The sequence below is a fragment of the Syngnathus scovelli genome, chromosome 4 (assembly GCF_024217435.2).
Source record: "Syngnathus scovelli strain Florida chromosome 4, RoL_Ssco_1.2, whole genome shotgun sequence".
NCBI classification, from domain to species: Eukaryota; Metazoa; Chordata; class Actinopteri; order Syngnathiformes; family Syngnathidae; genus Syngnathus; species Syngnathus scovelli.
Window position 1 is genome coordinate 10,563,350 of NC_090850.1, and position 25,376 is coordinate 10,588,725.

Below are 25,376 nucleotides of genomic sequence, written 5' to 3' on the forward strand. Positions count from 1 at the left end.
ATACCTCCCTGGTTGACACTCAGCATTAAGGGTTGGATTGGGGATTATGTGAAACTTTTTAATGTGAAATGTGAAAATGCATCATTCACAGATTTTGAATATAGGCAAGTTCTGGACAAAACAAAAATCTATATAAACTAGGGCAGGGGTGTCAAACTCCAGTCCTCGGGGGCCGCATTCCAACATGTTCCAACATTATTCCCTCGTTAAGTGCACCTGTGTGAAAAAGTAGGCTCCTGCCGAACGTGAAAATGAACTGAACTTTTCACGCAGGTGTGTTTAACGAGGGTAACTTGGAAAACATATTGGAACGCGGCCCCTTGAGGACTGGAGGTCGACACCCCTGGTGTAAGTGAAGTGCTACACCCGCCCTCACCCCCACGTTCTGATTGGCTGTTTGATCTGTGACGTCACTCGGACACTCCATTAGGTACACTGCCATTTTCAAGTGTATCTAATAACAGGCCACTTCATTAGGGAAATATCGAGGTCAAAGGTCACAGGTGTCAAGCTCTCGTCCTCGGGGCCGCATTCCAACGTTTTCCAAGATTCCCTCGTTAAGTGCACCTGTGTGAAAAGTTAGGCTCCTGCCGAACGTGAGATTGAACTGAACTTTTCACGCAGGTGTGTTTAACGAGGGTAACTTGGAAAACATATTGGAACGCGGCCCCTCGAGGACTGGAGGTCGACAGCCCTGGTTTAAGTGAAAAGTGCCACACCCGCCCTCACCCCCACTTTCTGATTGGCTGTTTGATCTGTGACATCACTTGGACACTCAATTAGGTACACCGCCATTTTCAAGTTTACCTTATAACAGGCCACTTTATTAGGGAAATATCATGATCAACGGTCACTGGTGTCAAGCTCTAGTCCTCGGGGCCGCATTCCAACGTTTTCCAAGATTCCCTCGTTAAGTCCACCTGCGTGAAAAGTTTTAGCTCCTGCAGAACGTGAAAATGACCAAAATCTTTTCACGCAGGTGTGTTTAACGAGAGTAACTCGGAAAACATATTGGAACGCGGCCCCTCGAGGACTGGAGGTCGACACCCCTGGTTTAAGTGAAAAGTGCCACACCCGCCCTCACCCCCACTTTCTGATTGGCTGGTTGATCTGTGACGTCACACGGACACTCCTTTAGGTACGACACCATTTTCAGGTGTACCTAATAACAGGCCACTTCATTAGGGAAAAATCGCGGCCAAAGCTGAACTGAAAGTGAAAAGTGCCACACCCTCCCTCACCCCCACCTCCTGATTGGCTGGTTGATCTGTGACGTCACACAGCCACTCCATTAGGTACGCCACCATTTTCAGGTGTACCTAATAACGTTATGCTTTTGTTTTTTGTACGTGTCAAGAATGTGTATTTGACTACTTGCTCTTTATTTTGGGGGACATCAACACATTACACAACGTATAACACATACATATTGTCATATAAAGCAGTTAACCAAATGTCAGATTTGTTTTCATGCCCAAAAAAATAAAAAGGAATAAAACACCAGACATGTTTTAACAGGTTTTAATGTTTATTAAAAATAATACAAGTAAATTTCAACCCAGCAATCTAATGTGAAATTGCAGTGGATATATTGGAAAAATATATCCAATATATATTGCGTGCGCGTGTACGTGTGTGCATGAGGAGGATGTAGGCAAGTGCTTGCCAGCGAGTGGAGACAATGCCGAAACGAAAATGCACCTTTACGGAGGTATTAAAAAAAAAAAAAATTGCGTCCTTTCGCCAGGGTTATGATGCATGTGAAGCCGAGTGCCTAACCTAAGTGTCCGTCGCAAATAAAGGTTCTGGATTATTCACCAATAAATGCAATTGATGTCAAATTTGCTGGATAAAATGACTACAGTAGATGTAACAAATGCTGCTCACTTGAGAATGAGTCTACTAGAAGTTGTGGTGACATTTTGATTTCACCTCTGCTGAAGAAATTGGTGGTAGGCTTGCGGAGTGTGGTTTTTGTGTGCTTCAAAAAGAACACCCTTCGAAGTCATTGCATTCTATTAGTTGTCCACTAGATAGCAGTGAGAAATCGAAGATTTCTACGCACCGCCTCTGTTAATGAAATTGCCAATCAAAAGTACATTTGAGTCATCCTTGATATTTACATTTGATTGATGTTCTTATTTTGCTTAAGTTGGCAAACTATGCAAAAAGAAAGAACTTGAGATTTGGCAAAGACTTCCATGGCACTGTGCACATAGTTAAGAGACAAAAATGTTGCATGTTTAGAATTTCATATACTTACAATGAAGGCTGTTATTATTCTATCCATTTTCTTCCACTTCAGATCACGGGGTCAGCAACCTAAGTAAAGACGCCTGAGTGCCCTTCCTTTGCATGCAGTTCGTTTCAGCAGGTGTTAGTCAATGTCCTCCCAGAATGTAGTACCGCAGTCAAACAGGAGATGGCAACAGTGATCTTCACTAAAACATTGGAGCTGCCTCATTCGCATTCATGGTTGCTTTTATTGCTGAACTAACATCCTTATTTACTCGGCCAATAAGTCCGCGTTGAAATGTATTCCCAAGTTAGTGTAAAAGCTTTTTAATGTACTTTTTTTAGTGCTCAAATTTTGAAATAAGTGCATTTTCTACATACATTTGAGCATATACTATTAGTGCAAAATAGGAAAAAAAGGCTCCTCTAATGCAATCAGATGTTTGTTTACACACCACATACATTAAGACATTCCTTTAATCTGATGTTTTTGCTCTCATAAGATTAAACCTGCTGAAGTCAGGCTGGAGAGGGAAAAGAAAAGAGCAAGAAAATAGTCCGCTTTCCAGTCACACATCTTGGCAGTACGTATTGATTTCATGTCAATCCAGATCAGTGTGAAAGTCAAGTTAAATGAACCACATCACTTTATATTTCCACAAAGGACAGAAGGGCATTTCCTGGGCAAATATGCTGTCCATAGGAATTGCCTGCAGTTTTGTTTTCAACCCTTCTCAATTAAACTAGATCTCACAGCAAGGTCTTCGGTTTGATCGAGGTCCTGTGTGTGTTCTGTTGCAATAAGCTTACTTTCCTACCAACATGCTGACTTTGGCTCACCAAAGAACGGACCACCAATGTGCAATGGTCTTGTCTATCACACCTTTGATTTCCTGGTGATCAGTCCAGTTTGAATGATCTCAAATCAAATAGGACAGCCTGATCTGGATGATGGTCAGACACTGATGGCAAGTATATGTGCACTCGTCTATAACTTTGAACAGTATCGAGCAAATGTTTATAGTTGGGCAGTATAATTAGGCAGCCGCCATACTGAGAACAGTCCCTGGAGCCATTATGGTTGGTTGAGCAGAATGTCTTACCCAGCTTAGGAGGTCAACCCCACACAAGAGGCAGAAAGACACTAATGCATTGGTGCATTAACAAATGAATAGCCGGATTCATTATTGATACAAACATCTGCTGACCATACAGTGTAGTAAACTGTATGCATTTGCAATCTTCTAAGTGGCTTGTCAGAAAGAAGGGATCACTAAAGAAATGCATTAACTTCTTTTATTCATAAGATGGGTATTTTTGTTTACATCTTATGCACAGCAGATACAGAGACAAACATGTTTCTAAACCACAAACTAAATTCAAATCCTCTTCCAATCCTGCGTCGCTTTTTCAAAACAGCCCCCCTCTAAAGTTTGTAGTCCAGTTTCACATTCTGAAAGATCATTTCACAGCAATCTCATTTTAGCAGAACGGCACATGCCATGTTCAGAATACTTGCATTTATTTTTGGACAAATACCCCCACTTCCCATTAAACAAATTGCACTTTTCTTCCTCTAAAACTATTCCAACAGGATTACAGGAACAAAAATTACCACCAAAAACAAAAGACAACTAAACATTCAACGTATACATGTTCATTTAGTTGCACAAAAACGCATATACACACACATTACACAAAAAGTACAAAAATACTTGTACTTTATTCTGGTCAAATAATGACAATGATATGATCACGGGAATAGGATTGTCAGAACGAGAAGATTCCTTCACAAGGTCCATGCGAGACAAGCCACTGAACAAAAAGCCAAGCTTTGACAGAGCTAAGGCCAAGGAGCTACAGGAACAAAAGGTTTTGCTGCTCAGACCAAAGGAAAGAGGCAACACTAAGAAAATTAGGATACACAGAACTGTTCTAAATTCATGCCAAAAAGACTTGTACATGCAACGTCTTCACACTTCTGAAGGTAGTTGGAAGCCACATTGGGACTCCTACAACTATGGTGTTTTTTTTTCCCCCCTCAGCAACGATGAGCCATGGAGCTTTGACTAGCTTGCAAAAGGTTCTATCAAGTGCTAAGATGTACCGCAAAAAAGGGGGCACAAGAGATTGTCAACAGCAAGATGTTTTTTTTCTACTCTGACTCCCCCCTCAAAAAGACAATTGGCAAGGATATAAATACTGATTCTAATGCACATTTGTCCATTAAATAAACCTGATTAAATTAATGAGCTTGGCAAACCTCACTTCAACTGGACAAAAGTGTGGTTTCCGGGTGCCTGCAGAAAACAAAAACATGTTGGCCCAAAGTAACACTTTGCATGTTCACTACACACACGAGTCTACAGTTAAGTACTGACAAATTTGCCCTGGGTAGTCTTTGACATAATTTGTTTTGTAATAAAAAAAATTTAAATGTGCAAAAAATCTAGAGACATGAATTATTATTTATATATATATATATATATATATATATATATATATATATATATATATATATATATATATATATATATATATATATATATATATATATATATATATATATCGAAAACTAAAGACCCAAACTGGTTTGTATTTCTATTAGACTTTCTATTCCTTTAACACCAGCCTGTTTTAGCTCTTGTTCTAATTTGAATTGACATTTTGCGATCAATTTCTTTGTTACTGTCGACAAGCTTGTATGAGATTATTAGTCACAGAAAGGCGGACCGTGAAATCTGAACAGGGTTTAACTAAAGGTCACTCACCAATATCTAACAAAACTGGCGGGACTTCCATCCAGGCTGAGAAGTGTCTGAGGGAGTTGGGTACCAGCGCATCTAAAGAAACAGTCATGACGAAAATGAGGTGATTCAAAACTTGGATTTAAGGGTTCATTTTTCTTTTCAAGTCAAGTAATTAGCTTATCAGAAATGTCTTGTTTGGCCACAACATAAGCAAAATTCTGAAATCTCAGATTGCAGTTAGACGGCACCCCTCCCCTCTTAACTTTTTCGAATGCACATATTTTGGCTACATTAAGTCAGGAGTATTTGACCAAGTGAATAGCAAGCATTCCTCAGCCTCAAGTGGCCAGCACAAGGGCCCAAGTCATTGTGCTTTGTGATGTAGCATTCCCTTCCTTGTGCTCCAACAATTAAATGGAATTGGCAAACAATTGATTTGAAATGACTCAGATGATACATGATTGTTTTAAGCCTTAGACACTGCCAGCAAAGCAGGGAGCTTAAAACTTTTAGGAAAATGTTAGACTACTAAAAAGCACCTATGACTGACAGAGGTGAAACAAGCTCAGTACTAGTTCAACACTACAGTATAGCAGATCCCTTTGATTTAACAGAGCAATGTCAGAAAGCTCATCATTGATACTGGGAAATACGTAACGAAAGTGAGCATTTTAAATCAGGAAGTGTGCAAGATAGAAGAGAGACACACACCGGTTGGTCCCTCACCTGGGCGTGGAGGGCTGCGGCAGCGGCGGCCGCCGCGGGATAAGTGAAGGCCGCATGAGGGAGGCCAGGGGTCAGTTCTGCTGTGTACAATGGGTAAGGGGTCCACGCGTCCGGTGAGGCTGGGATCAGTGCTGCCCCTGTCAGGTCATCTGAGGGTGTAAACAGCACACGTTGAAATGTCAATGCAGCAAGCCTGGAAAATTGACGTTTTTACAACCACTCTAAGCGGCCAGTCATCTTACTCGAGTGAAATACCCCGTTTCACCAAATACAAAAGAAACATGTTTGTCCACTACCATGTCTAAAACCATTTAGATGACTGTTGGTTGAGAAAGTTAATTCATTGGAAAAGCAAAGCGGCTAAAGAATTGAGATGCATGCATGTGCAGGGTGTGTTAGATTTGTTAAACACTTTTTAACATCAGTACTGCCATGACGGCACTGGCCAAGTGAGAGGGAACGGGAGCCTAGAGGGTGCAGCCGTACGTACAACTTACATGGGTCCCGTGCAATGAAGTGTGCTCCTAGAGCAGGGTGGATATTTGTGGGGTTCGGTGTGGCCATCAGCTTACTCTTTGCCATCTTCGTGTTGGCTTTAGCAAACTCTAAGCGCAGGGTCTGAGGGCTTTCGGGGTCAAAACGGATACCCTGAAGGAGAAACGGAGGGGGACATTGGATCGTAAGGGAGGTGGGCTGAGATTGCGGGGCTTTAGTTGACTCTCGCGCCATCTCCTTTCCTACAACCATGTTTCAATACTTCGGATGTATCCTTCTGATATCCCGTGAGCCCGGCCGGCACTGTTCTGCTCTCACATGGAGAATGCAGCCAATATTCTTCCTGACTGCACTGCACCCAGTTAAGCAGAACAGTTGAGGACGTCAGGACATGCTGAAGGATACAACCTGAAAGTATTTGCAAACGCTTTCATCTCTCTTTCCTCAGAATGAAACCATGAGCTCACATGACTGGACAAAATCCAGCCACAGGAAGTCAGGAGGAGAAGGAGAGATGAGGAAAGGGCCGACGACAAGACCAAGTGGCATCGTAGGGGTGGTTTTACCTTGCTTGTGTTTTTGTGCCCTAAGCGCTGTGCCCACATGCAAGTGAGAAGTCTTTTGAGTGTGTTTGTGTGCGCGCCATCTGCTGTGTCTAGGAGGTGATGCTCATAAGGAAGGCTAGGCTATGAGTGTGTATGTGTGTTAGACACTGCCATTGTGGCCTATGAGTGACAAAAATAAGGTTATTCTACTGAAGATGTGTTCAAATAACACTGAAACGTGGCTAAAGAACACGTATAGTAAAGCAGTGATATGCAAAATTAGGAAAAGCTACACCAGACTAAAAATGGATGTGTATCAAGGTCAAAGTAAACTACCGTAATGCTACAGGATTCTCCCATCTTTCCAAAAAAGTCCCTGCCATTGAATTATGAAAAGACAGAAAGAGTTGACTTGTTGGAAAACGGATGGGAAAGCTCTTCAAAACACTCCCGTCTCTTCTTACATTTGTTAGAACAACAAAAATCAATCATTTAAAAGAGACAGTAATAAATCAGAATACTTGCATTTAGAGCATTTTTTGCAGCTTCGGCTCCAGATCGACTGTCAAATGTTACAAACCCGACAGGCTGGAAGACAAAAAAATACTGAGGGCGTCAAGCACATTTATTTGACAGAACAAAATCAAATAGGAAAGGGAATTGACACAGACCAGACAAATAATGACTAATCCTCCACTAACATTACCAAAAGAGTCGGAGTGCTTTTTTTTTTAGCATCATCAGATGGAGACTCACCTGTTTTGATGTTAACTTAATCAGTGACCCTTCATAACCCTGCAGAGAAGAAAGACAGCCAATTATCCATCGTGGAGTCACATGCAAGGAATTCAGGCATGAAGAAAGAGAGACCTGCTTCTGTCAGCCATCAGCAGGAGATCAGTTTGCAGCCAGCATGGCTCCTGTTGCATTTCTTATGCAAACATTACGACTACTTATTTGAAAAATGTAAGCCCTGACTGGCGTTCCTATTGGGGGAAAAATTTAATTTGTTGCAGAAAATTCTTGACAGAGCATAGTTGTACCGGATATTTTTGGAAAGCAAAAAGTTGCCTGAAACCTCATAAGAAAAGCATACAAGGAGCCTGCAGCCAGTCGGGAGGCACGCGGCAATAATGTCAGAGGAGCTACCGTAACAAAACTTTAGCCATTTCGCAATTTGTTGGAGGAAAATATTTCCCTTTCCAGTGAGCAAGCTGGGTCACACACAGGGTTGGTCGGTCGGTCAGTGACGAGGATTACTCATTTACACATTCCGCAGGATCATCCATGTGCGAGGGATACCACTTCCAATTTGGTTAGTTAGGACACAAGTGGGAGGGCTGTTTTGGAACCGGATGAACACAGCCGTGGATGAACAATGATGCGGCCTCATTTCCATATATGCAAATATTTGGACTCATTACTAGGGAGATTGTTGGATTCCAGCTTGAACAAATCGTGTTAGAGTGCACATCTAGATCAGTGTTTCCCAACCATTGGACCAAGGCATTCATTTTACATTAAAAAACGCAAACAATACGACAAAAATAATAGGGCAATCGCTACTGAATATTTTCCATTTATACTGTCCTTTATTTGGTATTGCTTAGCGATAAAAATGATGAACAATTAAACAATAGCACACAAAAAGGATTAACATTGTACTCTCCAAACCTTTCTCAATTGATTCAATCACTAGTGCAGTTTTTGTTTTCCGGAGTAAAAGCAGACGTTTGCATCTTGTTTTGACTAAACTCAAGATAATCTGTTCTCATGAAAGAATGCAAAAATTAATGAATTGCTGTTGAGGCTGATAGAATATTTGGCCCACTCCAAGGTAAAAAGTAAATCTATACAATTACTTTATTGTCAATAATCGATTCAATTAAACAGATTGCTGAAATATTTGCAGCAACTTATTGTGTTGAATGAATTAACAAAGATAGCGTCACTCCTGATCTCACCATGTAGGTCAGGAATCATTGATCTAGAACGATGAAAGTAAAAGATGTAACTAACTATTGGTTAAGGCAAATCACCTTCATTTTCTTTATTCAGCTGAATCTTATTTCACAGGTTTACAACAAACATTCAACATACCTTGAATGGCCTGAAGAGAAGGTACAGTTCTCGTGGTTTGATATCAACTGGTAGGCCGCTGACAAACAGTGTCCGTACCTGAAATTTGGAGTCATCGTTAAAAAGCAAGATGAGACTTCAGCCGACAATTTTTCACAAGAATAGCTTCAGACAATTGGAACTTTATATTTCCTCTTAAGAACGATTGTCACTTAATGAGCCAAAATCAAATCTGTTAACCTCTCATAGTAGCATGTCAATACATCTATATCTGCTAAACACGGCAACTGTACAAACGAACCGCTCCAGTTTCAAAGAGGCCCTTATAGAAAAGTGTTTATTACAGCATGTTTAGACAAATCCCTTGACAATATTGCAAGTTACTTTTGGATTACCATTCCTCTAACCGGACAATCAGAAACTAAAATACAAAGTGCTGTTCACTTCAACAAGCAGGTCACCCATGAATCAACCCTTAGTGAAAGAACACTCATTGTGATGTCCCTAAATGAGCAAAAACCAAACAAGGCTCCCATCCTGCTAGGCGTGCACAGCTCATTGAAGGCCGATGCCAAGTGAAGCCCAGAGTGGCTGTGGAAACAAACAGTGCGTGGGGCCCATTAGTTCTCAGCTGGTGGGGAGGTTTCTGCTACAATGGGGCCGCCAGAGGAACAGCGCTGGACAACAGTTCTCAGCGTGACACCATTTCCTTCCTCTGACCCCTACCCTGCCACCGCTCGGCCATTTTTCAGGTGCCGCAGCACCAATTTCCTTCTATGCAACAACTAAAAACATGCCTGAGCAGCTGCTATTACAACCGAGGATGAATTAAGAAACAGCCATTGCTTTAGAATATTTAGATAAACCAGAATGCATCCTCATCTTACATATGTTTAACAAATGAAAAATCAACACACAATATTTGTAAAAGCTTCTTCCTTTTTCCCTTGATCTACGAGAGTCACAATTAAGCACACAAACTTTGATTGGGATGAACAAAGGGGGGAGGGGGGGAGGTTCACGAACAAAAGGGCCGATGCAGCGCTCCCCTCCTGCGTGTCTTCATTAGTCCAAACTATGAAACAATTGTTGCTGGCAGCAGGAATAAATCTTCCTATTCACACAGTAGTCAAAAACAGTTTTGAAAGAGATTTTTTTTTTTCTAAATCCTTAAAACTGAATTAGGGATTGAGACGCCGTTTACCCATTAAAAGTCACTATTATACGAGCTGCTCGAAAACGCACGCCTATAAATTATGTTTCAATTTTTAAGTTATGTCAAATACGGATTTAAAGTTAATCGTTCCAGTTTTGATTTCACACAATTTCGAAAAGCAGCGCTCAGTTCGAGAAAAGAAAACGTTAAAATTCCGGAGATATTTATTGACTTGGTTTAATGAACAGACAAAGTGAGGGGAAAAGGTGAACCTGACCTCCTCCTCCATGGAGACATTGTTGTTGGGCTCCGGGTCCGTCTTGAGGCTCATGTTGAAGATGCTGCCGCGGCGCCGAGTGCGTTCTGCCCGGGTGAGAGTGGCCCAAAGTGGGTTGCGGCTCCTTTGACAGTCCGGTGAAGATCGCACAACTCGAAGTGGCGTGGTGCGGGGGTGAAGACGTTAACCGTTAGTTTTCTTCTTCAGAACAGCTTCGATTCGAAAAGGACGAATGTTCGTTCCCCTCCCTAAAATAAGTTAAGGGAAGGGGTGAAAAAAGGGAGTGACGGAAAAGTAAGCAGTCGCGCTAAACTAAAGGTGAGACGGTGGATTTGTGCTCCGTGTGTGAGGGTGAAAGACGGGGGAAAGAAGTGCAAGTAAAAAGCTGAAAGCCTCTCCGGTCACATCAATGCCCTCAGTTGTGGAACTACATTTGAACAGGAGGAACAAGTCAACTTTTCTCCTCCTCCTGCTCCTCAATTAGGTCATCAATTATGTGTGTGTGCGGGGACGCAATCAGGCTGTAGATGCGCCTCAGCTGTGCCATCCGCCCCCACTGCCTCGCCTCGCCCCGCCCTCGTCGGCGTTCCCTCACCCGCTCAGCCAATAGGCTGGCACCGTTGACACTGACACTTTATTATGGACACTAACAATTTCTTTGGGATTTTTTAAAGATCTCTTTTGAGAAAAGAAAAAAATAATAATATAGTCTTACCTCGGAATAATAGAACAAGCGAACCTGTAGACTGAATAAAAACAGTGTAAAAGATTATTTTTATTGCATGACTTCATTTTAGTTAAAGTGCACGTAGTGGTGAATTTAAAGGTAGCATTTTCGTATGTGTAAAATTTAACATGGCATTTTAATGTCCTGTACATGAAGGAAAACTGCAACATTGGTCACAACAGGCTTATATAATTCATCTGACTCTTAGTTTGTCCAATTATTAATGTATCCTAATTGTGATTTCAAGACGTATTGTTCTTTTTGTTATTCTATTATTTTGGATTATTTATGATTCATAGCAAAAATATGAAAATAAAGAGGAATATATTGATATTATACGTTTAGATAATACACAATACAGTATGCTATATTATAAAATAAACAAAGTGTGCACTTTTATTTTTATTATCTGCGCTGTTTCAGAATACAGGACGTGTGCTTCATACGTGTGTGAATTCCAAATTGAAACGTCTGATAATACAAATGTAATGCACAGTGACTTTCCGAGCAGCTATATTAAAAATGATAAAATGACCCTGTATTCCATGAATAAATATTTGTGTTTTACTTAATAAATATAGAGAATGCTCTCTGTACATTCGTTCAAATATTTTCCCAAATGTATTTTTATGCGTTCTTGCGCGCGTACGTAAACACATGTTCGTTCTCTGACTCATAAAATACAACACGCCGATTGAGCTGTCATTCTTTTAGTTCCTGAAGGATAAAAACAATGCTGTTTTACACGAGGCGAAAAGGGCCTGTTTGTGAAGTGACGCGGCCGTGGACTTGAACCTGGACATGTGCCCGACCGGCATGCAGTGTGTTTCCTCCCAACGATCAGCTCGAAAAGGCCAGACAGCTTCCGGACTTTGTGTAGAAACACAATCAGACCTGCAGGACGAGGAGGGGCCGTTGAAGGGACGCATAGTGTTGCTGGCCTTCCGCAAGCATCTCGTCTAAAAATAGGCAAGTCATCATGGATTTAATGTTGTCGATGTGGACGAGTGCGTTCGTGTCTACTTGAGGCAGCTCAAATGAGAAGCCATTCATCACACGTTTTGCAACAAAGATATGCTGTCTAAAATAATTTTGGGGCGCTTTTTATGTTGTGTTTTATAATGTTAAATAGACATTTGTTCATCCGATGCAATATTTGTATAAAAACGTGCAAATCATGCTCCTTGTTTGGTATGCCGTCTGTGCAACTGCATTATAACATGCTGAAGGTTGTTTCTAATGTGTGTTTTTTTTTCTCATTTAACTAGGTTGACGTTCCCAGACATACGACACTTTGAGATTATGTCATTACTTACCATTCTTTACATTGTTGATTATTATGAGAAATCATTACTAACATGATCTTACATCCACTACCAGCCAAAAGAACATTCTCTCTTTAATTTTTATTTTCTTTGAATACATTTGACAGCCAAACAGTATGTAACCTTTTCAAAGGATAACGTGCAAACAATTAATGTCAACTAAATTCTTGCCAAAGGAATTCAATTCTTGCATGTTTTTTTTAAAAAGATTTCAACAACAGTTGCATTTAAGACACACTAGACTACAGCCTTTTGTGATCTATACATGATGAGGTTTCAAAATAATGCCCCCTCTCAAAAGTCACAAAATTATGAAGGTTAGTTTGTCCAAATGATTTCTCATTATTATCACATTAATGAAAGAAAGGCAAGTCAGGTCACGATTTGGAGACAAGACCAAACAAAACCTTCAAAAAATGATCTTGAGTGTTACAATATTACTTTCTATTGCTATTGAATGAGAGTCTGTGTGCAAACCTTTAAATGGCAGTGTAGCTGAGTATCATTCATTGCTTTGAACAAATTTGTTATTTCAAAAGTGTGTAAGTGCTTTCAAAGGGTTGATGACCCCATCATCTACATGCATCTAGCTCTTTTATTTTAACATTACTTACATTTAAGCTTTTAAAGTCATTGCAATGTAGGGCTTCACTTGCCTCACTTTCATTATAATAATTGAAATTTTAATTCTGACCTCATATTCTTTGTTTGGTTGTCTAAAAAGAAACTGAATCCAAGGTATGTGTACATGAGAAAACCCAGAGAAATGGTCTGCAGCTGGCAGCTGTATTGTTTAAAAATGGGAGGGAATGACATCTATTACGCTCTGTTTGTCATTGCAGCAACACTCGCAGCGTATGAAAAATTCAATCTGCTGCAGCACGATCATGAATTTATTCAGCAAGTACAACTTTTACATGGTGGAAGTTTTAACGTGAACCAAGGCCACCGCAAGTAAGACTAATAAAAAGTTGAAGCCGATTTTACATAACAGAATGATCTCATTTTATAAATTTGACAGCAAAATCACAACATGACTCTTAAACATTGGTGGTTCGATATGACTATATTATATGAATGTGTGTGTGAGTGTGTGTGCGTGTGTCTTTTAGCACCTTTAATGATAAAGACTTCAAATCCTACTCAATTAAGTTGGCTTGTCTGTGGCAGTGGACAAAAAAACAGCATGGCGGCTGGCCAGTATGCAGGCATGGCTCCTGGATTTTTTTTTCTCTCCCAGGGCTAAAGGGAACCTGCGCCGATACATAGAGGAGCTGAGAAAATTAATTAATTAATAACTATAGCTGAGAATATCAAATAAAATGCTAACGGGGTTAAACCGGGTCTAGATAGATTTTGGACCGTGCGTTAGCACCCCCTCGCCTATGTGGAAACATGTTCTCATTTGCAAAGACAAACTTTTGAATAAGTTTTAAACGTTCACTGTTTCTCCAACCATGAGATTTTCATATTTGTCGCCTTATGCAACAATGGCAATGGTCCGGAATACATGTAAATACAATTTTTTTTTTTAAATACATCACATATTACACACATATTCTCTAAATTTTGTGTTTGATGAAAGTCTTCTTTCTGTAAGACTTTTGGATCATTAGCATGACAATGTCTTTTGAGATGTACACTATTGAGAACATTGAGAATCAGTGCTATCTTTATCTCATGTACAGAGTGTTTAGGACGAGCGTTTAAAAGGCATCAGTAAAGTGCTGAAACTTTTTTTTTGTCAGCGACCTTGGGTAAATGTTGTTTTATGTTTGTGCACTCGGTGCACTTACTATATGTTTTATTTATGCGCCTTTTCACTCACATTTTGATGAGCCAGTTGACGTCATTGAATGCAAAAGTCAGTCGTCTGTGGTTTGTTGGCTCTGGCGCTTTGCACGCTCAAGACTTCCACAATAGAAACCATTGGAACATTTTACAGATGGCATTATGTACATAATAATCGCAGTACATTGTTTTTTTTAAGTACATGACAGCATTCGGTCCATCTCTGAGATAAGATCTATATAAAAATGTTGTATTTACAAAAGTAATAAATCTCATTTTTGTTTGACACTATTGTATTGTTTCTTATTTCCTAGTAAGTTACAATAAAATTGTGGCTGTAAGCAATACATGTCATACTTTTTCAACAAGATCTGTTGTACATTTTGGATTGAATACTTCAACGCTTATTGAGGAAGATGCCCTACTACTTAAAGGGAAAATGGGATTTAAAATGCTTATGTTAGTTTTTGGCAATGAGGAGCATCAAGCTCAAATACACCATGCTACTTAATTCCTATTTAATAGCATTTTCAGCATTTTTTTTTTTTTACAATGTGTTTAATCAGAGCAGCAAAGAAACTTCTCAGAATTTGCTCTTGTATTTTTTTTTATCTACCACATCAGAGTTTCAGGATAATAATAATGATATATGTAATATATTTATGAATTAAAGATTAGTTTCAGCAACAGGTGGATTTTTTTCTGAAACATCACCACTATAAATTATCACTCAGGCTAAGATACGTATATCGTACGTGTATATCTAAGATGCGTAAGCTTTTATTGGTCAAACGTAAAAGCAAAACATGAAAGCGTCTCAAAACTTACTATAAAAGAGGGAAGATTCAGTGTCAAAAATACATTTAGAGGAATAAATAACTTCTGATTAATATTTGCCTGGCGAGTGTAGTTAGCACATTGCCTTTTCAAGAAAACCCAACAAAAACAAAGTAAACTCATAAATGCCCTCCATTGTATCCGCTGGCTTATCAAATGACTGCAGGAGCATTAAATCACGTTGTTGCCCCCCCCCCCCCCCCCCCCCAACACACACACACACACACAAACACATCCTCCCCACACCACCACCATCACCTCCTCTCGAGCCAAACACGTAAGAGAAGCCAACAGTGAACATTTTGAGAAGCTCTGTATAGGGCTCATGTTTTATTTGTGAGAAGCGGGTCCATTGTCCCATAAGTCACCTCACACAGCACTCTTCCTCTTCACGCCACACTGAGCTTGTCGCACTGAGTTAGAGTCACACGCTGCTAAAGCACTTAGCTTGTGTTCCCCGCGTCCTCTGTGGTAGGGCCAAACATCCATTTGGAGGCCCTGGGAAACTTTGAAGCTTTTCACCCAAACATGGAGCGAGGGAGGCCTGGGACACATTAATGACGTTGCGCCAATAGCTGTGCTGATAAGTCTCCTTCCTCATGAATACATTAAAGCTGATCAGGGGACACATGTACAGCTCTGAGATGAAACAGTCTGATCACTCAGATTCCTTTCTCTGACTGCTGATTCACAGAAAGGCTTTTGATTGCCACGTTTTATCAGCCTGCCATCGAGGCACAACTTGTCACACCTCCAGCAAGCAGCAAGGACAGAAGAAGGGTGACTTTTGCTTGAAATCAATGAAACTCACACTCCATTAATGACTTGTGCACAAAAATTCCGAAGTGGTTATTTCTGTGTACAATGCAAGGCAGTGATGTCTGTAAAAATACTGCGTTTGGCTGGTGACCTGTTTAGGATGATTCAGGGTTCCTCTCACCATATGTCAGCTGGGTTAGTCCCCAGCTCACCTGTGAAACGAAGAAGGACAAACGTTATAAAAAATGGACAGAAGTCATCATCACATTCAGCAAAGTCAACAAAGTCAAGTCGGTGCAATGCTACATGCCACATACACGTATAACAAACTAGCATCAGATAAGTTCCACTTTAGTGCGGTACTTTTGGTATAGAATGGCAACAGACTTAAATAATTAACGCTTTCCTCTCTTTATGATTTCTCTCTAAAGCAGTTTAACCAAACTGTCATCTTCAATCAGGGGCAAAGGTGTGAGGGGCTGTTAGGAGTAGGTATACTCTCAATAAATTATTTATTCCAAGTGACTCATTACAACATTCAGTCATTATAAACAGATGTCATTAGTATTTACTGTACAGGCTATATCACAGGTGGCCTGCGGGCCAGACACGAACCGCCACATTATGTGGCCCGCGAAGACAAATTGTGCATCAAATTCGTGTGTCATTACTAGAATTGTAAATTGTCTTTACTTTCAATAAACTTTTTTTTTTCAAATATTTGACCAGTTTTTACTCATCTGATTTGAAAACGAGTTATTTGTCAGTTTGTTTTGTAGCTTTTACTGTATATAATATGAGGTGCTCATACATTTATTTGGGTTGACAGTCAAAATGGGCCTCCGAAAGAAGCTATGACTTCAATGCGGCCCGCAAAAAAAAAATGAGTTTGACACCCCTGGGCTATATGATTATCAGCACCAGCAGTTATGGTTTTTACCAACATTGTCATATTAAGCTATAAGATGAAGGTTAAAACTAAAAACCAGCAGGACATCTGACATTGTGCTCTTGTCGCGTGTGCGTGTGTGTGTGTGTGTGTGTGTGTGTGTGTGTGTGTGTGTGTGTGTGTGTGTGTGTGTGTGTGTGTGTGTGTGTGTGTGTGTGTGTGTGTGTGTGTGTGTGTGTGTCAAAGTCAAAGCCAAAGCCTCCTTTATTGTCAATAGCTCCGCATGTCAAGACACACAAAGCGATCGAAATTACGTTTCTCACTATCCCAGGGTAACAAGACAGAGTTCACAACGCACATACAAGTAAACAACACAGGAAAAATAAAACAAGAAGATGAACAATAAGAGTGATAGCACGCTAGCCGCTCCCGATCCACAGCAGAGTCCGGAAAGATGACAGTCAACCAGGCCACTGTGAACACGAGCACACAGCAGGCACGCACTGTCCGGTTCGTGGATCTTATCAGGCGAACGCAACCCATCTTGTCGTCCCGCGAACGAACGTACGCCAGTAGAATGGAAGGCACGGCTGGGCGAGGTGGGGTGGCCGCAAGCCTGGCCCGATGTCTCCGCGCTGGCCCCTCTCCCGCTGCCTCGCAGACCCGCTGCCGACGCATCCCAACAATGCTCCAGGACGGTGTGTGTGTGTCTTTGAGCTTTGGCAATGATGTTCCATGTCAATCACATGCAAACCTCACTGGATCGCTAATCTTAAATCAAAGCATACATTTTTTCCCTTGATATCTCATCCAAGACAACTGAGCTAGCCCATGTCATACATAGGATAGCGACATGTTTCTTGTTGCCACTTAACTGTGTCAAATCAATTTTCTTCAAGGTTGCAGGTACCTTTGCTCAATATTCCAGCCATAACACTAGAATTTGAATATTATCTCAAGTATAATCAAGTGTGCAATGTTGAATAAGACTTGCCTCCTCTTAATAATACTTAATATGCCATATCTTATATCAGTCTGGAAATACAACAAACTTGAAGTGAAGTTGAGGATGTGAGTTGTAGACTGCCAGAAAGGAGTTAAAGAAATACTAAACGGCCTTACCACATGTGAGATTGCACATCACGGATGATGTAAACCAGCAAATATGAGCAAGCTGCGCTTGCGTTCAGCACGTTAGGATGAATCATTTGTGGAGAAAACACTCAACTCACACATATATTCCATCCATCATTGACTAGCGAGACCTTTCAGACATACACTGACAACTAAAGTGTAAGAATACAATTTTTTTTTTTTTTTACTGAGGCAAGAAAACAACAAACAACAAACAACAAAACGTGGATCACTAACATGATTGTATGTTTCAAACTTCTTGGCTTTGGAGAAATTAAAATGAAGGATGCGCTTGTCCTTGATCTTGTAACTTGTGGACCATAATAAACATTCAAGTATTTCCTTTGCTTGGAAACATTCCCACCACTAAGGGCTATTTAAGAGGAAATGCTGCAGATAGGATCCACTGGGACCATCTAAACAGATACTCTTTTCTCTTGAGTGGAAACTTGTAGCTCCGCTGAGATTTACCACAACATGGGAAAAATTTACATATAAATGTCACCTATTTTAAAAGACCTAAATCAATCCACACAACAAAAATGTGAGCTGTGCCATATCTTTATCTCATAAAATTACTGTGAACTTGGTGAAAATAAACCCACTCACTACATCCTTCCGAGGCAAAACAGCCTCCACTTCCTGTTTATTTATGTAATATAGGACACAGGGGGTTGTTCCGTTTCAAGCAAAGGGCAGCAGATTCCCAGCTAGCAGACACTGGAGGGATGTGAGACTGCTGTAGACTTCTCTAGGGGACGTTCAGTGGGTGGGAAAACTCAAAATGAGAGAAAACAACATAATGATGCAGAGGAGGAGGGAAGGAGCATAATTACCCCGGGAAATGCTCATGTAACTGTGGGCCAGATTAGATGCCATGGTAATCTGATACATTAGCAATTAGGAGACCAAGGAATATTTTTGCATTTGTATTTGAGTTTAAATTCATTTGTCTGTAGATTGCTTGATAGACACATTTGCATTTTTCTCCTTGTTTTACTAGCACTCTGTTGTGCTCCAGAAAAAGTTCTTTGTATAATGACTGTACAACTTTTGTAAAATTGTGTGTTTGTTTTGACAACATTTTATCTAAAAATTGAACAAAAATGGCAACACTTACAAGTTGAAATATGTTTCTCTAATCAATGGATCTAATCAAAATAACCCTACTCGCTCCACTGAATGAAGCAAATGTCTGATCCAGAGAGGGATCGTGCACAGGGATGGCCAAGGTTCTACCAGGAAATCTCAGGTGCAGGAAGTGCGGCACCACCGACAAATTGACGTTGGACTGGGTCTGCAGGCGCTTAAGACTCAAGCAAATCTCACTGATGTTTGGACACTTGGGCTCAGTGGACGGGATGTGCACACGTTCAGTTGTTTGTGCAGAAGCTGTGGAATGTAAACTATCCGCCACCCACTTGTAAACACAACACTTCATAAGAACTGTGTTAAAAAAGGTTTGTTGCCTAATCAACATCAGCCGAATACTTTGAAAGGCTAATGTTAAATTCCACAACTTCTCATAGCCAAACTTGACGTAATGACTTGGATGCAATCAAAAATAGCGTCATCAGCCAGCTGCTCTTTTTACATGACTGATTTAGTAAATGAAGCCTCTTTGAGTTTTGTCAACACAAACTGGGCCCTTGTGTGGTGCTCGCCGAACATGAAGATATATTCGTACGCACATTGACAGCACCAAACTCATTCTCAGCAGAGATAAATGATTGATCCTGACAGAGCGTTATTAATTTAACATTTTGTTTATATTTTCTCATCAGTACAAGTCTAGGCCACGCTGTTTGTTACATAATGAACACAATTAGCTGTCTTGTTCAACCAAGAATTGCATTTCCCTTTGGATTTAGTGTCCAATCCTATGTCTTCTGTGTGTATGTGTGTGTTGTGTTATAAACGTATATATATATATATTTATTTTTATTTATATTTTTTTTTTTACACCCCATGTTGACCTGCAGCTTTTCTTCAAAAAATCCCCAGTGGTAGCACCCCAGCGCTGCAAAAGAATTGGATTGAAATTAATAAAGCCATTACTAAATTGACGAGTCACGGTAGTTGAAAGAATAATGACTCGTAAATATTTTTACGATGCAATCTTCCTTGTGTTTCACCAGCTCAAGATGAGACTGAAAGGAGATGATCTCATGGGTTTTTAGTCCAAAGCAAAAATAGTAATTGAGCTAACACTTGGTATATTTTTAGAAGCAATAGATTGATATAGATAGATAGACAGAGTCCACACTAACATTTACATTGTACCTCAGTAAATCTTTGCAAGGTAAATCTCCTAATGGCACAGAGTATCAATCACAGGACTCCAAACTAAACATGTTAATCGCACATTCTTCTCTTCCATTTGGAGCAGCACAGAGCGAAGGCATGGTTCTCATCCAATGTACAATAACAAGGCACTTAATAGCAGCGAGACGTTAGGTACGCCATTCAGAGTCACTAAATCAGTACGCGCCATGTAAACACCGGGATTTTGCTCTACTCGCTCATCCAAAAAGTTGACTTTGTGGCATTTGTAATTGATTAGAGTATAGTGAGGAGCATAGAGAATGATCTACCTAGATTATAAAACCATTTTGCCTGTTGAATAGTGAAGTAAAATAGCTTTTCTCTTACTTCTGCAGTGTTTGGTTTATCTCAAGTTGCATTGTTCTTACAAATGTCCTGTTTCGAGAATTAATTTTTACGTACAAAATGTTAATGTTTACTTTTCCCACGAGATGATTCTTGGTGAAAACTGCTCCACACGAGTCTTATTAGATATTAAATGACAGAGCAATATGTTCGCTGTGAAAATTGTATGTTCTTTTCAACTAGATTTAAACTGACATTGAATGCAAAGGAATTGTTAATGAAAAGGTGGGAAAATATGTGGTTGGATTTGCAAGACAGAAGTAGGAGAGCAGAAGCAGTGAGCAGAACTAATTTCATCAAATATTAACCTTGGTTAGAGACCGGCTGGAAAATCTTAGAGGCCCAGTGGGATTTCCTTGCAGTGAGACTTCTCCAAGAAAATGATGGATGACATCATTTTCAAATGTAAAGATGTAATTCATTGTTGATAAATTTGTATTTTATCAAGCCCTAAATGAAAAAAGAAGAACCTGAGAAGAATATCTATTGAAAGGCTGAGATTAGTTAGCAGTAGTCACTTGTAATCATTAAAATTAGGGTGTGTTTGAAGAGTATTCTCAAGTTTTTCACAGTTTACTGCCGATTGCTATGGACTTATTTCCGCCTGTACTTGAATGTTGTACTTGAATGACAGCTGTTACTGTTGCCTTAAAATGTGTGTTGCCTGTAAAGTAAAAGGACTGTGCAATGAAATATTCCACACTGTGAGATGTTTAGAAAAATTCAAAGTCTGAATTTGACCTGCAGCACTGCAGAAATTGCAGTCAATCTTAAAGATACTACTTGACATAAACGATTTCCTTGAAACTTGAAGGGCCCTTTTAAATTTTGGGGGAAATCTGGATACATCAATGAACCTGGAAAAAAACATTTACTATAAAGCAAAAACATGCTTGATAACTAACAAGGGACGAAAGAGAACATAAATCGTCTTCGCTCTTCGTCATAATTTTCTGTATTTCAAATGAGTTGCTCGCAAGTCCACAGACTTCCGGTCCACAAGCCAAGTCCCGAGAGCCAAGTCCTAAAAGCTTGAGACAATGCTGCCCTCCATATTGGAACTCTTTGCTGGGGAACCCCCACTCACCCCATCCTGTGCGACAGCTGGAGATGCAGGCCACGATAAAGCATGGCCACGTGACCATATATGGTTCAAAATATGTTATAGGTCTGGGGGAATAAATGGGCTATCCATGTTACTAAGGTTAGCCCCAAAAAGTTTCTAAGAGAAACTTTTGGTCCCCGCCCACATCCATTGTCTCAACTGGAGCATCCTCTTCTACCCCATTTGGATAAAACTCCCCCTCAAAGCCAATCTGCTGCAATTTTGATAAAACATGAACTTTGAAAACAGCGGGTGGCATTTAAATTATGCAACCGTTGACATCCTCTTAGGAGCTAAAGTAGAGTTTGGCTGACTTGTCAGAGGGAACGGGCCATGACAGGCCTGAGCGAGGGGGAGGGGGTGGAGTGGTGATCATGCATTATGAATGGTGCTAAGTTGGCCTCAGATGCTGCAGCGGAGTGAAGGTGATAGAGAGCGATAGAGTAGTGCCAGCTTATTGGCTGCCTGCAGGTAATGCAATCCACCCCCCTCCGTCAAAAAATAAAAAAATGTTGTCTCCCCATATACGCTCCACCCATTACCGGCCTCGTTTCGCACCACGGGACCTGTTGTCAGCCTAAAACATTCACTCTCCCAAATAAAACCTATGCAGTTGTCTTGCAACACCAAAGGAGTATACCGAGGATGACTAAAAGATTTTAAAAGACTGCACTTTGGCATTTCAATTTGGGTAGGGTTTGTCCCACACTTTTTAAATTTGATTTCAACACGTATATAGTTTTTTTTTTTTACGATTGCCCTGCACAAATATAGAACCAGATTGTTGTCTTAAGGAGGGCAGAGTACCAATCCAAATGTAGATTATGAAGGCGCGTACTATAGAAAAAAAAACTGTGAAAAGGAAGTCTGCTAGTTTTTATGGTTATAGTAGATAAGGAAGCGGCCTGGTCTCTTCCAGAGGCAATGGAGACCAATTAGTGTGTTGTAACAGATTAGGTATGCTGAAAAAAATAATAGCGTTTCATTTTATTGGTCCAAAAAACAGTGCAACAATTTGTTACTGTATCTTATCAGGTACTTTATAATTTTGTCAAGACATCATTTTTTAGCCACCCTTGCTTCTGTAATGGTTTCATCCTTTCTATAAAGTCAAAAATGTTGACACCACTTAGAACTCACTTCAGCTTTTTTCTTTCTAGTGTTGGTTAGAATTTTCAATTAACCTCACATGCATGTTTTTGGAATGTGGAAGAAAGCCACACAACATGGAAAGTCCAAACAGGGAGGCCTAAGCCGAGATTTGAACCCAAAACCTCTTGACTGTGAGGCAGAGGTTTATCTCCATGCGAGTGTTTATCACCTTTCTGATGCATCTTTCTTCACCTTGTGAACTCATTCACCTTGACCGGCTGTCCACATCGACTGCTTTAAGTATTCCTATCAACTTATGTCAATGGGCCTTTGTCTTTGTTATCAGTGAGTTGTGCAGGCACGCTGCAGTCATGCAACTCAAAGTGATTCATATTTTTTCTCTGCTCTGAAAAGTCAAACAAGATTTGTCAGGCAAATGATGAAACTACCTAGTCTTGCTTCACTTGGCACCTTAGTTTTACTGTATATATATATATATATATATATATATTTTTTTTTAATGATCTCATGCACTTCATCAAGAGAATATACTAATAAAGGTGCTCCATTTTGTTATAGTACTATGAATTTCATATAATTATGTACTGTATCTGCACATCCATTGTGCATTTTTCATGGGTGAGCCACTTGCCACGACCAGGATTTGAACCATAATTGCTGTTTCCAATGTCAGCAGTGCTACTTATTGAGCCATTCGGCCATCACCGGCACGTTACATTAAATTTACTTAACTTCAGTTCATGAGCCCAAAATGGCATCTATCTCCAGCCCAATTGTCACCCTCATCTGCTTGGTCAAAATAATTATCCTTTCTTGAGGGTGGATTGAAGAAGACCAAAGATGTGGTGCAGAGGTCAGGGTAAATTGATTTGGGGGGAAGAGGGGTGGAAGTCAATTGGGAAGAGTAGGCGTTTGATGATGGAGCTGTTCACTGGGTTGCCAGTCACTGCTTTTGAATGTGTGTGGAAAAAAAGCGACTTTATGTTCAAACCTAGTCATGGTTGGCCTCCACAATTTGAAGGTAAATCAGGTTGGTGGGTGAGTGAGTGAGGCTAAGTTATGAGGAAGGAAAGCCAGTCCCCAATAGTGACCCCAAGCCAGTGAGGGTCGAAAAATCCCTTTTGGCCCTCTACTAATTCAATGTCAGAAACTGAAGATACTGTTTTAAATTATCTTGTCAGACATGGTGCCTTATAATTTGCAAGAGCGTTTGTTTTGAAACAATAAGGGCCATGATATTGTGAGTATAATGTAATATAACCAAAATGTTATGAATAGAGTGCTCTATAATTGCACCATTAAAACCACAGAACATTAAGATCCCTGCACGATTGCAGTTTGAATGAATGTCACTATGTCGTGCTATTTTGTATCCAAAGAAATATTAAATCTAGATTAAAAAAAAAAAAGATAATTACACCAACAAGCAGTAAGTACCACCAAAGCGTGCCAACAAAAAGACAAGCTTCATATACTTTCCTTAACAGGCCATATGAGCACAGCTTAGTAAGTACTGTTTACAAAATCTCAGCTCCATTTATGGTGAAGTCAGCCAGTGATGTCTTTCAAGCAATTGCAGGCTGCTCACAAAATGACTGTCATGGATGAGAAGACTGCATAAGGGCTCGTTCCCCTGTAAGGTCAGTCAGTTCTTTACAATCCACTGAGTGAATATAATTGTAAAACGGTGGGAAGTGTGCAGTAAAGTGCACGCTGAGAGGGAGCAACACGCAAATTCTTTAAGTTTGACTGACCTCAAATAAATATGACTTATATGGAATCTATTTGGACTGTTCACTTTTTGCACATAATGTCTGTATATATACCGATAGCAGCAGTTCATGGTTTGTAAAAACAATCCGAGTGGACCAGTGACTTTGAGAGTGACTCTCCAATGTTTACAAGTCAAGTTTGCTTGTTGACCTTAAAAATGTTCCATGGATGAGATGAGTGAGTCACAGGAAAAGTTAACTACGTAATTTAAAGACACAGCATTGTTTTGTTTACTGTTACAGTTATTGATAATAGTTTCTCAGTCACCGTTATCTATTGCTATGAATTTTTTTTTTTAACTTTCTTTGCAAAGTTTTCTTTTGTATTTGTGAGGGGATTAAAAATGACAGATGTGTCCCAATGAGGCAGTTAGTACAACCGAATTATTTCAGTGTAAAATTGCGGCGCATACTCATTTAATACTTGTAAATTTTCAAATCTTTAGAAAAATACCTCACCATTACACCTCATTGAGTGCAATTATTGAGATAAAAACCATGCTTTGACTGGTTTGTCCTTGATTTCAATTTATACTGTGCGCTAGTGTGTTTGCATTGGCGCCGCGCGATCAAATAGAGAACAAAGGTGTACAAGCTCATCCGCAACTTGAAGATGAAAATGGCTGGCTGTTGTGTCGTATAATTCCTGCTTGCACTGTGCTCGCTCAGGAAAAAAGTCATCCCTAAACTATTTATATCTACGAATGAATCAAGATAGGAGGGAATAATAACAATTGTCATTTTTAGCCTTGTTTTCAAAGTGTCTTTCTCCTGCGAGTCTAAATAGGAGATGGCCAGATGATCGCGTTGCATTGATGGGGCACTCCCACTCGTTCCTGTCTGGCTTGTCCCCATTCCTCCCCCTTCTCTTTCATTTCGCTTCCTCCCAGTGCCAGTGAGACAACATACTGCCTGCCGCTTGTTTGGATAAGTTAATGCTGAGATGTCAGCCTTGATTCTGATGTATACCACCTGTCTTGGCCTCTGGCTG

The 25,376-nt window shown here is 40.2% G+C and overlaps 1 protein-coding gene across 2 annotated transcripts; it reads right to left on the reverse strand.

Annotated features, from left to right (window-relative positions):
• Positions 1-3,517: 3,517 nt before the first annotated feature.
• LOC125967374 (RNA-binding protein, mRNA-processing factor 2a) lies at positions 3,518-10,784 on the reverse strand. Of its 2 annotated transcripts, none has more exons than XM_049718412.2 (8): positions 10,264-10,784; positions 8,852-8,929; positions 7,508-7,546; positions 7,277-7,339; positions 6,209-6,359; positions 5,697-5,860; positions 5,007-5,078; positions 3,518-4,535 (listed from the first exon to the last, which is right to left on the reverse strand). In XM_049718412.2, the coding sequence occupies exons 1-7, from the start codon at positions 10,315-10,317 to the stop codon at positions 5,013-5,015; spliced, it is 615 nt and encodes a 204-aa protein (XP_049574369.1). In that variant the 5' UTR covers positions 10,318-10,784; the 3' UTR covers positions 3,518-4,535; positions 5,007-5,012. The 2 variants fall into 2 exon arrangements, with proteins under 2 accessions (XP_049574369.1, XP_049574370.1); XM_049718413.2 differs by having other exon boundaries at positions 5,712-5,860; positions 10,264-10,783.
• Positions 10,785-25,376: the final 14,592 nt, after the last annotated feature.

What these genes read in the sequence shown, in the direction of transcription:
- LOC125967374 (XM_049718412.2), bottom strand. Translation starts at nt 10,317, where the DNA reads ATGAGCCTCAAGACGGACCCGGAGCCCAACAACAATGTCTCCATGGAG. An exon ending in TTCTCTTCAGGCCATTCAAG is followed by an intron (nt 7,547 to 8,851) that starts GTATGTTGAATG and finishes TCTTCTCTGCAG; the next exon opens with GGTTATGAAGGGTCACTGAT. An exon ending in CCCAGGTGAGGGACCAACCG is followed by an intron (nt 5,079 to 5,696) that starts GTGTGTGTCTCT and finishes CTGTTTCTTTAG; the next exon opens with ATGCGCTGGTACCCAACTCC.